We start from the raw sequence: 12,875 nt of genomic DNA on the forward strand, positions 1-12,875 counted from the left end.
GCCGCCCTGCCGCTCCGGCTGCCGCTAACGACCCGCCCTCGCCGCCACCTGGCCCTCCTGATCGACGACACACGCTCTTGAAACTTGTTCTCAGGGTGTGTGGAATCAACTTTCCGGAAGCAACCAGCCCACCAGAGGAGGTAGACAGACAGCTATGTATATATATGTGGGTTTCGCTACAAGTGGCTCTGGAACCAAAGGGCCTGGTTCTCAAAGAAGCTGACTTCAGAGGGGGAAACTTTCTTCTTTTAGGAGGCGGTTAGCCCTGTTCCACGAACCCAGGAGAACTGCTGGCCAGATTAATTAGACATTGCTATGCGAGACGTGTAAACACATTACTTATCATTGATGCATATATAAAACCATTTCATTTTCGCTATTTCAGAGGAAGCGCCTCTGATTTGTTTCTTTTTTCCCTTTTTGCTCTTTCTGGCTGTGTGGTTTGGAGAAAGCACAGTTGGAGTAGCCGGTTGCTAAATAAGTAAGTGCTGAGAGGCTCCAGATAATTTTTTTTTTCCTTTTCAACTTGGGAGATGCCCTGGATGTTGAAGAGGCTTTTTGAGACCGGGCTAAAAAGGGGAAGCGGAGTAGTGCGGGGAGATGAAGAGTCCAGATTGACACTCGGGTCCCTCTCCCTTCTGTTGCAGGTCCCGAGCGCGAGCGGAGACGATGCAGCGGAGACTGGTTCAGCAGTGGAGCGTCGCGGTGTTCCTGCTGAGCTACGCGGTGCCCTCCTGCGGGCGCTCGGTGGAGGGGCTCAGCCGCCGCCTGTAAGTGCCCCATCCTCCCCAAGGCGCCGGGTTGGGGAGGCCAGGGGGAGGGGCTGCCAAGCTGGGACGCTGCCGAGGGCTTGCAGCGGTCACCGATGCTCCTCGCCCGGGTTAGGGAGAGGGACCATCCCGTATACCTGCCAGGGCCTGAGTCCGGGTCCTCAAACCCGGCGGGAGAACTGGTTGATCTTCAAGGGGAGACAGGCAAGAGACAGATTTTATGTGTGTTTCCATAAGAGGGAGCGTTTCACAGAATCTCTTCTAGGGAAAGATCCTCTGCCTCTAGTGAGAGAAAAAAAAAAAGGTGGGGGGTGGTTGTTACTGTCAGGACCCAGGAAGCTTCTGAAACTCCGAGGAAGCTGAGCGGTCCTGGGGACGTATGGTCTGCGCGCTTGTATACGTACTGAATGTGGGTGGCGGTTTGCGTGTGAAAAAGCAAAAGCCGTACATCTAATTTTATTATGAATGACATAATTTTAAGCATATAAAATAGGACCATATTACATAATGAAAGCATATTATATAATAAAGTAGTAACAACTTTGCAGTGGCAAGACTCCAATGTTAGTATTGATACAGTTCAGGAACGCTAGAGTGCTTGGTTCCAAAATGAATTTTAGGTGTGGAAACTTTTTTTTTCTTCGAGTTATTGCTAACAGTTTTTTAATTCGGAGTCAAATATTTGCATTGTAGACTGAAAACTTGTATTTTGGCATTCTCACTTGGTGATTCTTTTAATGATAACTTCGACTTTGAAATAATCATACATCCAAGCACACCAGAGAAATATCACTATGTCGTGTGACTGAAAACTTGGAAGAGTGATAGAGTAACATGATCTTAATAATCTGTTGGACCTAGCAGTTCACTAATGTGTGTAACACCATATTTGGGTGATCTTTAAACTGCAGACTCAGTGTTCAGAATGGGAAGATTATAAAGTTCGAGAACTGAGAAGAAGAGTTTGACTCTGGAGAAGGAATTAAGGCAAATTTTTACACTAACAATAAAAAGAGCAGCATCTAATATTTACAGTCAGGTTTATGGTGCCTCCTTGTAAATTCCCGAGGGTGTACAAAAAGGCAACTGTTTTATACATGCTCGTGGTCTATTATTATTAGAGAAGAAAATCCTTAAATGAAAATACTTGAGACATGTCTGAACCTTGGCATCAAAATGAAAATCTATTATGAATCTCCTAAGGCAAATTGTGTAGAACATTATACCGAAGATAAAGCTGCATTGTATTCTTCAGATCAACTTTTTACCGATGTATTTCTGAAAATTGTCTTCAGACTTTTTGCTCATTTTGAGACTTGTGTTAAATTCTATAATTTAAAATTCATATATAAATAGAAATGACTGAATTTTTAAAAGCATACTTAAATAGTATATTTATTTGGTTAAGAAATACTACCTTGGAACAGAGCCAATTTTTTCTTTAACGTTGCTTAAGAATACCTGTTTTCTCTTTTGAGAAACAGCAAGTGGGCCATGATTATGTACACAACTATGGCATAAAAATACCGCTAAGTTGTCCTAAAGGCTATTTTTAACTCTTTCTTTGTTGCACCTTACAAAACACACATCAGAAACCATTTAGCAGCCAGTGACTGTTATAGTTTTGTTTGTGGGTGAAATACAATATTGTAGTTAAACACTCACACTCAGCAGATGGTTATAAAACTACCACAAAACATTCTCATAGTTAATGGGTAATAGATCATCACATTACAGGCATGGTTTTTCATGGAGGCTGAAATCATCAGTAGATGAAGATGTTTCATCAAATTATTATAGCCAAATGGAGTTCTTAAAAACAAGTCATTATTTTTGTCTTGCTGCCAAGTAACAGTAAATTTTGTGTGCTAGACAAAACATAAGTCTGCCATCATGCTAAATCAAGCTAGTTTCTGGAAAGAAATTTTAACATATAATCAAACCATATTACTCCCCAGTTTTCACACCAAGTATTAGGGAAACTGCTTTAGAAGCATAGATTTTTTTTTAACTAGATGCTAACTTTTAAGGGAGAGGAAATTACTATAACAATAAGACTTCCTAAACCATGCAAAGGAGGCAGTTACAAATTGTGAGTCTTTTGAACCTGTTAATCCCAAAGATTTTAATTAATGGAGCTAGAGCATGATCAAGTTGGATATTGGAAAGTGAGGCCTATGGATGTTCTTGTGCAGATGAACAAGGCTTTTGGCAGGTGGCTGTCTTTATGTTTAAGTTAGAGAGGGAACTCCAGCAGATTCAGAAACCTTAAAACATCATTGGCTGATTTGCTTGGGAGCCAGACTGGGTCTATTCCACTTAATGAAAAGCATAACTTTCTGCTGAGTCATTTGGGTTGGAAGGACCTTCTGGTGAGTCATCTTAACTCTAACACCCTAACCCGGTCTCTTGCATGTACCACAGAACTTTTCTTCTCAAACACAGAGTCCGTCCTTAGAAGCCTAGCATCAGTACAAGCATACTGCTTCTTCCTGTGCTGGAAAGGGAATTTCCATCACTGTTTTTATGCCCTCTGTTCCTTGATAGTTCCTTAGAAATTTAAGCTTCTTCCCTAAAAACTCCCTTGAAGTGATTTAAAAAAAAAAAAAAAGAGAAGAACTGTGTTTCAGCCGAATTCAGAGTTATCTGTGATAAGGATTTCCCCCAAATTTTGCAATTTTTTTTTACAATAATCAAAGGAGAACATGATGCATAACATACCTGTTTTTCCATTTTGGAGCTTAGGAATGTATATGTCAGGTGAACCATCATGCTACGTAATGTTTACAGACAAATTGAGTAAAAGACTATTATTAAGGCCATATTTACAACCTAAACATTTTAGAGTTACCTAAATTGAAAACCACCTTAATTTGGATTTAATACTCACTACCTCTATATATCTAGTTTGTACTGATGCCATTATATTCCCGATCCTCTAATGCAACTGCCTAGTGAGAGATTCATTCTTCACAATACTTCAATTGCAGAAGTTTTTGAAATACTAAGCAAAGTGTCTAACAACATTTCCGATTTAGCATTTAAGCAAACTTATGTTTTCTAAAATACTAACAGTTTCCCCCAAAAGGCAGATGAAAAGCTTTGTCCCTCATAAGCAATGTACTATTTTAAATTGAACAAAGTTGTACCATATTGTAGGCTTTTTATAAAATAGAAGGATAGAATGATCACTGTATTTCCCAAGAGAACTATCCTGGGAAAATGCAGCTTGAGTTAGGAAGGCACTGTGACTCACAGTTGACAGGCTGGCCAAGATGACAAGCACATATGTCCATGAGAAGGGGCATGAGCAATGGTGGCTTAATTAGACTAGACCAACCATTAAAAGTTTTGGCCTCAAGTTAAGCTAAAATGGGCTACACTTTATCCATTTGGAGAGCAATACAGAAGAGGAGGGCTTCTGCCAGGAACAGAGAAAAGAAATAAAAGTCCCCAAAACTGTAAATTATCAGTGGTTAAGAACTTTTTTTTAATGTGACATTTTGCTAAAAGATACTTATTAAACTGCAGTGCTTATGAAATATGTCCTATTATTTTAAAAATGTTATTAAAGGATATAAATACCTCGTACCAAAGCCTCAAACTTGTAGATTCTTAAAAGTTTCCAGAATACTAACTATTGCCACAGAGTAAGTGAATTTTAATCTAGTCACATGTGGCACCTTCTAAAAGAAAGAGAGACTCCTTCATGCCTCATTTAAACCAGGCTCCTGTTACATTTCTTTCCATTAAGTCATGTCTTTTTTGAATGAGCTACATGGCTTCAAGTCAGTCCACACACTAAAATACTAGAAGGTAGCTGACATTCTTGCTAGAAGGGCCAGAGAAATGATGACTGTATTTTCATCTCTTACTCTTTTCTTCGACTCACTCATCCAGTGATAATCCAAACTCTTGTAGTTCCTAATTTTGATGAAGAAAATGAACTTTTGGGGCAATAGGCTTGATCTTCAAGGAAACTGATAAATTTCTGTCCAATCTGCCCATTATTGTGGTGGCTTGTTACTCTATGCCCCACGCATATACCCTGTACTCTCCTTAGCGTGTTCCCTAGCACAGGAACAGGCTGGGACTGCAGCTTCAGCTTCCGCTCTGACAGGAGAAAGGGTTGAGGAAATTGAAAACACAATCTTGGCTTTAGAATCAGAAGACCTAGTTTTTGGAGCCCTGGCTCTGCCAGTTCTCACTGTGTAGACTAGGGCAAGTCATCTAACCTCTCTGGACCACACTTTCCCCGTGAATACAATGAATTACAATGGCAGTAACAATGCGATTTATTATTTTCCTATTTCTCTGAGGAGTTAAAGACATTGCACCAACAAAGGCAACAAAGGACCCAGACACCATTGTTTCAGGGAAGTAAGAGTACATGGGATGTAGCCCTGGGAAACACTTTCAGATGCTTTTGAGGATGGGGAAGTTTGGAGGACTATTCCAGTGGTAGAAATTGGAGTTAACGCAGAGTTGAAGCAGGCATGACATGACTGATTAATGGATGCAGTCCTTAAATATGGTTAATAATGACCCGGCGCCATGGCTCATGCCTGCAATCCCAGCACTTTGGGAGGCTGAGGTGGGCGGATCACAAGGTCAGGAGATCGAGACCATCCTAACACGGTGAAACCCCGTCTCTACTAAAAATACAAAAAAATTAAGCAGGCATGGTGGGAGGCACCTGTAGTCCCAGCTACTCAGGAGGCTGAGGCAGGAGAATGGCGTGAACCCGGGAGGCGGAGCTTGCAGTGAGCTAAGATCACACCATTGCACTCTAGCCTGGGCGACAGAGCGAGACTCCGTCTCAAAAAAAAAAAAAAAAGGTAATTATATACACAAAATAATAAAAGAATACATGATAGACATTTAAGCAAGAGTCTGGGTGTTATCTAAAAGGATTGATAGAGAATTAGTTTATTCTTTTTCATGATATTTTCATTAGAGTGTCATTTAAATAGAAAAATCCTTTGTATTTTTTCCTAGAGAATTTTAAGACAAAGAGAGCAAGTAGAAAAGTGAACTTCTCAACTAAGTAGTAAGGATCATACTCTCTGAAGTTCTAAATTAAAAGAAAAAAAATAACATGAAGCACAGAAGAAATAGAATGAGCTCATTTAAGCACACAAAGAAACCCATTTTAAGGAGACCACCCATTACTTTACAGAAAAATACACATACTCTCTCTCTCTCTCTCTCTCTCTCTGACGATTGACCTTCAAATATATGTTCTTGGTAGCCAGTAGTCTAAAATGTTAAAGTTCAGTCTGTGAATCAGATGGTTTCCTAGACAGCCTTCACTGCTCACTTCTCCTTCAGCCTTTGTTTGCTTTTACTCTTATGGCTTGCTGTTCTTTGAGATTCAATATTATTATTTTCTTAATGGGGCGCGCGTGTGTGTGTGAGACAGAGAGAGAGAGAGAGAGAGAGAGAGAGAGAGAGAGAGAGAGAAACAAAGAGAGAATACTCAGGTAAAAGCAGCAGCTGCCTTTTATTTCCCAGGCTGGGACTTCTAGATTTATTTTCTCAGCAGAACTCTGAAAAATGTGAAGAGATCCTCTATTTCTATTAGTGGTTTCTATTTCTGATCATAACTGAATCCTAGTGTTTTAAATTGGGAAGGCAGTATAGAAATCACTGTCTCTGACCCCCTCCTTTTATCCATTTGAAGCCCATGAGGCCCAAGAATGTTCATGATCCCACCAAGGTCACAACCTAGTGAGTGGCAGAACTGGGACCGGGAGCTGGAGTCTTTCAACTGCCAGCTCTTTCCTTCCCACAGGTTACCCTTCCCTGCGCAATGAGCTTGCTACCCATCCAGCTTGTGTCTTGCGGTGGACCAGCTAGAAAACTAAAGAGATCTACTCATGTCTTTGTTGTCTCTATCAACGAGTAAAATGTAACTGTTTTCTTCCCTCTACTATTTCCTTTCAAAGCAAAAGAGCTGTGTCTGAACATCAGCTCCTCCATGACAAGGGGAAGTCCATCCAAGATTTACGGCGACGATTCTTCCTTCACCATCTGATCGCAGAAATCCACACAGCTGAAATCAGAGCTACCTCGGAGGTGTCCCCTAACTCCAAGCCCTCTCCCAACACAAAGAACCACTCCGTGCGATTCGGGTCTGATGATGAGGGCAGATACCTAACTCAGGAAACCAACAAGGTGGAGACGTACAAAGAGCAGCCGCTCAAGACACCCGGGAAGAAAAAGAAAGGCAAGCCCGGGAAACGCAAGGAGCAGGAAAAGAAAAAACGGCGAACTCGCTCTGCCTGGTTAGACTCTGGAGTGACTGGGAGTGGGCTAGAAGGGGACCACCTGTCTGACACCTCCACAACGTCGCTGGAGCTCGATTCACGGTAACAGGCTTCTCTGGCCCGTAGCCTCAGCGGGGTGCTCTCAGCTGGGTTTTGGAGCCTCCCTTCTGCCTTGGCTTGTACAAACCTAGAATTTTCTCCCTTTCTGTATCTCTATCAATTGTGCAGCGACTGATAGAGAATAAGTCAGAATATTGTCTGCCTTGAAGCAGTACCCCCTACCACACACACCCCTATCCTCCAGCACCATAGAGAGGCTTTAGAGCCCATTCCACCGTCACCCAACATCAATCCTTTACCACTCTACCAAGTAATTTCATAGTCAAGCTTCAGAAGCTAGTGACCATCTTCATAATTTGCTGGAGAAGTGTGTTTCTTCCCCTTACTCTCACACTTTGACAAGCTTTCTTTAGTGTTTTTCATTTCTTAGGTTCTTTCACTTCAAGGGAGAATATAGAAGCATATTACCTACAAACACTGCAGAACAGCATCATGTCATAAACGATTCTGAGCCATTCACACTTTTTATTTAATTAAATGTATTTAATTAAATCTCAAATTTATTTTAATGTAAAGACCTTAAATTATGTTTTAAACACATGCTTTAAATTTGTTTAATTAAATTTAACTCTGGTTTCTACCAGCTCATAAAAAAATAAATGGTTTCTGAATGTTTAAGTATTAACTTACAAGGATGTAGTTTTTTCTCATGTATCTCTTTGTCCATCGGCAAGATGAAATAATTTTTCTAGGGTAATGCCATAGGAAAAATAAAACTTCACATTTATGTGGCTTGTTTATCCTTAGCTCACAGATCCAGGTAATAATGACATTCCTAGAGTTTGGGATCAAATAACTTAGGGCCAAGTCTTGGGTCTAAATTTATTGAAATTCACAACCTAGGGCAAGTTACTCTGCCTTTCTAAGACTCACTTACATCTTCTGTGAAATGAAGATAGTAACTGTACCAACCTCATAGAGTTTGGTGTCGACTAAATGAGATTATATGTGGATTAAATGTCTGTCATATAGTAAACACTCAATAAATTGCAACATATTATTTTGGTGTTTTTAGAACTAGTTCTGATTGTACCATCTACCTATCTATCATCTATCTATTTATATCTATCTATCTATCTGTCTATATATCTATCTATATCTACCTCTCTATATATCTATCTATCTGTCTGGGGGGTATGTTTCTATGAGGCAAAAAGTGGGGCAAATATTAATCTCATTTTATAAAATAGAAAGCCAAGGCATTCCATGGCTAAAAGACCTGAGTAGTCCTTGGAATTGAAATAGGAAGCCCCAGAGCTAGATTTATCTCCCTATTTTCTGACACTTAGACCAGTGCTATGTTCACCCTGCTTCTTCATCCATGCATTTCCATTGAATGGATTTTTTTTTTCTTTTCATTTTTCAGTACAGCACTTCTGTGGGGTTTGAAAAAAAAAAAGGAAAACAACAGAAGAACACATCATATGCAACTAATGATCTCATTATTTAAAGACTCCCCTGTTACTTCTTTAGTCATTTCCTTTGACTCTGCTACAGACAGGATTATAGGATGATGTTTCAAAGAGGAGCTTGAACCTATTCACCATTATGTCTCTCTTTAAGCTGGCAAACCCGTCATTAAATAGCACATAAAATAACAATCATATGGGATAAGTAGTACAGCTTCAGTAATCAATGGGCAATGACACTAGAAAAATCTTTAGCACAGTGAATAACCTATCCTGCAAACATCTAATGGATCTCTACAGGGTAACAAACCCTATAAATTCTGGTTTACTGCACATATTTAGTGTATTTGAAGATAGGATCCTAACTGTATATGTTTATAACTAATGCAAGGACCCTACTTTATTGCCAAAACCTATTTCCTATTTTTATCTGTTATATATATACATATATAAACATGTCATATATATAAAAACATATATGTCATATAGTAAACAATAAATTGCAGCATATTATTTTGGTGTTTTTAGACCTAGTTCTGATTATACCATCTACCTATCTATCATCTATCTATTTATATCTATCTATCTATCTAGGGGGGTATGTTTCTATGAGGCAAAAAGTATATATATATATATGTAAGTTGTAAAAACAGGTATAAATAACTTTTGATGGATTTTATTCACGTCAAATTTGCAATGTTCTTTAAGTATCTGGAAAATTGATGAAAATTAACACTCGTCAATTCTTATGGCTGGAACTACCCCTAAGTTAAAGTAGGTCTACTGAAAATTAGGCAGTGGTCTAATCAAATCCAGACCTAGGGCTGAAAGAAACGGGAGGTTTCTGCTTTTCCTTTCTCTTCCCTGTTTGTGAGGGACATTCATGGAAAGAACTGTTTGGCAGCCAAATGTTGGCACTCTCCCAACATAATCCAACAGAGGTTCAGGGAAGAGTGAGGAAGTTTAGGAGTGTATTGATGAGAATGTATGGGGCCATGCAAATTTTGTAATCCAAATAAAATCTTTTCAGAATACCTATTTTAAAGTTTTATAAGTGACAAGCCTTTTATTAACCATCCCCTCCTTAGTCTTTTTGCATTATTACATGATGAACCAAGAGGTCTGATGAGATGGCAAGCATGCACTTGACTATAATACATACAATATTTTGAAAAATAATACAGTACCTTTTTTTTTTTTTTTTTTTTTTTTGAGACGGAGTCTTGCTTTGTTGCCCAGGCTAGAGTGCAATGGTGCACTCGGCTCACTGCAACCTCTGCCTCCTGGGTTCAAGAGATTCTCCTGCCTCAACTTCCTGAGTAGCTGGGATTGCAGGTGCCCACCACCATGCTTGGCTAAGTTTTGTATTTTTAGTAGAGATGGGTTTTCACCATGTTGGCCAGGCTGGTCTTGAACTCTTGACCTCAGGTGATTCACCTGCCCCAAAGTGCTGGGATTACAGGTATGAGCCACCACACCTGGCCAATAATACAGCCTTCTTTTAGAAAAAAACTACTGAGGTAAAATTGTCTATTTTTCTCTCACATGAACCATTCAGTGGAAAATATATAGCTTTAAATTGAGGGGATTATATTTTAGAATTTTCAATGTTGCAAATGTGATATCCAGATACAGTGGGACTCATTTGTTATAAATCATATCATTTTGTCTTGGAAAATACTGATTTAGAAAAATATTAAAAGTCCATAGTAAAAAGAGCTAGGAATGTAGAATGCTGTCATATGCACACACATATAGTAAACATACACATATACTTTTAAGTCATGTTAGATGTTTTACTTGTCTATTCCAATACATGCCTTTGTTAAAGGAGAAATCAAAAGAAAGGAGAATGAGCAAACATCTGGGCAGGGCGAGATACATAGAAGATTTTTCCTTGGTCCTTTAACTTATTTCTTTTTCTTTCTTTCTTTCTTTCTGAGGAAATAGTTGTTCAAAATCCTCTTCCTTCCCTCTTTGTTTGTGTTATTCTTAATCCCAATTCACAAAATACCATTTAGTACAAACACATTTAAAAATCAGTAGAGTACGCAGATTATTGAGTTTCGAGGTCATCTTTTTGGCTTTATTCATTTCATCTATCCACATCCATTCGCCAATTAAAATTTTAATCTTAAACTCTTCTTTTCTTTGTTTGCAGTTGGGAGTGATTTTAACATTCCCACCAAAACCATTGGTGAAGAAGTCAATAACCTGACATTAAAACACTCTAAATGCTCAATTTGCTTTTTCTGTAAGCGGCACAGAAAACTCCAAAATTGTTAAAAATATACTGTTTTATAGGTCTTACATCCATATATGTCTGCCATGTAAAAACTCTGCCACAATTCTGGCTGTTAATTCAATGTCATAGCAAATCAAATTCCATTCTACAGTTGTTTTCTTGGGAACAAATACATATACCACACAAAGAGAAGAGAAAGGGAGAGAGAAAAGCAGAGAAAATTCCACTAACCCATCTTAAAATATTGTCACTACAGTATTTAGATAGATTAGAAAAGGTGTCAGCTCCAAGTAGTAGCTTTGGAGTAATAAAACAGACATGGTAATAGGAAATACTGCTATTTTATACTTTTATATTAATTTATTCTTAATTATTCCCTCATTTACAGTAGACTTTCCCAATGCTAATAGAAAATCCATTCAAAAACCAACAGAGTGAGAGACAAATGATTCTACTTTAGTTTTGGCTTTGGAAACTACTATAAAATCCAATAATAGTTTCAGTCATTAGTGTTTAAAGACAGCTAAAGAAATGCCAAACATCATATCATCGACTAAGATGGATATCATTATATCATCAACTCTATTTAAACTACACATCCTTCAATTGTTACCAAAGTCCCACACTTCCACTATCCGCACCACTGCCCACTATGCTGTGAGAGATTGGCCAAATGAGCACCTGACCAAAATAAACAAGCTTTGGATTGCCTAATTCAGGTGTCACTGGAAGAATAACTCCCAAGTGAATTGTATTTGATAATGGATGGTCCAACCTAACCTCATTTCCAAGTTCTCAAATTTGTCCCTTCTCTTCCCAAACTTGCCAGCTGGCAATCTTAGAAAATTTTTCCACAGTCTCCTTTTTCCTGACAGCATGATTGGAAATAAAGGCCCTTTTCCTTTCCGCACACATGGACTAAGTCGGGTTGAAGACCCTGCCTGTAACAGAGGTTATGGAGATCCAGGTGGATCCCGCAGGTACCTCTTGTAGGAGATATTTACAAGAAGTTCCCTGAATCTCTTTCCATTGTGATTTTGTGTTCCTTAGCTTATATCCTTTATATTTTATGTTTTCATTTGTAAAGAAAACTAACCTGTTTTCTCCTTTTCTTTCTCTCCTTTCTTTTTGCAGGAGGCATTGAAATTTTCAGCAGAGACCTTCCAAGGACATATTGCAGGATGCTGTAATAGTGAACATATGGAAAGTATTAGAAATATTTATTGTCTGTAAATACTGTAAATGCATTGGAATAAAACTGTCTCCCCCATTGCTCTATGAAACTGCACATTGGTCATTGTGAATATTTTTTTTGCCAAGGCTAATCCAATTATTGTTATCACATTTACCATAATTTATTTTGTCAATTGATGTATTTATTTTGTAAATGTATCTTGGTGCTGCTGAATTTCTATATTTTTTGTAACATAATGCACTTTAGATATACATATCAAGTATGTTGATAAATGACACAATAAAGTGTCTCTATTTTGTGGTTGATTTTAATGAATGCCTAAATATAATTATCCAAATTGATTTTCCTCTGTGCATGTAAAAATAGCAGTATTTTAAATTTGTAAAGAATGTCTAATAAAATATAATCTAATTACATCATGACTCGAGTGGATTCTATCCTTTAAGATTTTTAATAGAAGGAACATATGTTTTTTTAAAAAGCGATTTGAATATAATCTTGAACATAATTTGTTTATGTGGGTACACATTCCAACAATTCTACATTAGCTTTTAGTTAAAAACAACTTAAAATGTATTTTGTCCAATATTTCAGTTCAAGTCAACAGCATGGCTGAACTATCTAGATGTCATTTTATAAAGTACATTCAATTTGAAGTTCAGACAGGAGTGGGCAAAAAAGAAGCAGAAAGAAATCAGGAGAAAGGATTAAAGACATTAAGTCCAGAAAGTTGGCCAGAGCTGGAAAAAAGGGAAGGAGGCCGATCAGAGACTATAAGGTCATGGGTAATTTTAACCAATGTAGAGTGTAATTTAAGGGATTTTGCTCTTACTAGTAACAACAATATTAAACATAAAAGAGCTACTT

General features: G+C 38.2%; 1 protein-coding gene across 3 annotated transcripts; it reads left to right on the forward strand.

Moving 5' to 3' along the window:
- Positions 1-12,429, forward strand: PTHLH (parathyroid hormone-like hormone). Of its 3 annotated transcripts, none has more exons than XM_011972981.1 (4): positions 1-140; positions 648-770; positions 6,719-7,141; positions 11,948-12,429. In XM_011972981.1, exons 2-4 carry the CDS (start codon positions 670-672, stop codon positions 11,955-11,957), a joined length of 534 nt encoding a protein of 177 aa, XP_011828371.1. In that variant the 5' UTR covers positions 1-140; positions 648-669; the 3' UTR covers positions 11,958-12,429. The 3 variants fall into 3 exon arrangements, with proteins under 3 accessions (XP_011828371.1, XP_011828374.1, XP_011828372.1); XM_011972982.1 differs by having other exon boundaries at positions 118-481; XM_011972984.1 differs by lacking the exon at positions 11,948-12,429 and having other exon boundaries at positions 6,719-8,159.
- The last annotated feature ends 446 nt before the right edge of the window (positions 12,430-12,875 follow it).

This window comes from Mandrillus leucophaeus, unplaced genomic scaffold (genome assembly GCF_000951045.1).
Source record: "Mandrillus leucophaeus isolate KB7577 unplaced genomic scaffold, Mleu.le_1.0 Scaffold1329, whole genome shotgun sequence".
In the NCBI taxonomy this organism is placed as follows: Eukaryota; Metazoa; Chordata; class Mammalia; order Primates; family Cercopithecidae; genus Mandrillus; species Mandrillus leucophaeus.

Bases quoted from the DNA above. Each gene is read 5' to 3' on its own strand.
- PTHLH (XM_011972981.1), top strand. From the start codon at position 670: ATGCAGCGGAGACTGGTTCAGCAGTGGAGCGTCGCGGTGTTCCTGCTG. The intron at 771-6,718 runs GTAAGTGCCCCA...TTCCTTTCAAAG, and splicing joins GAGGGGCTCAGCCGCCGCCT to CAAAAGAGCTGTGTCTGAAC.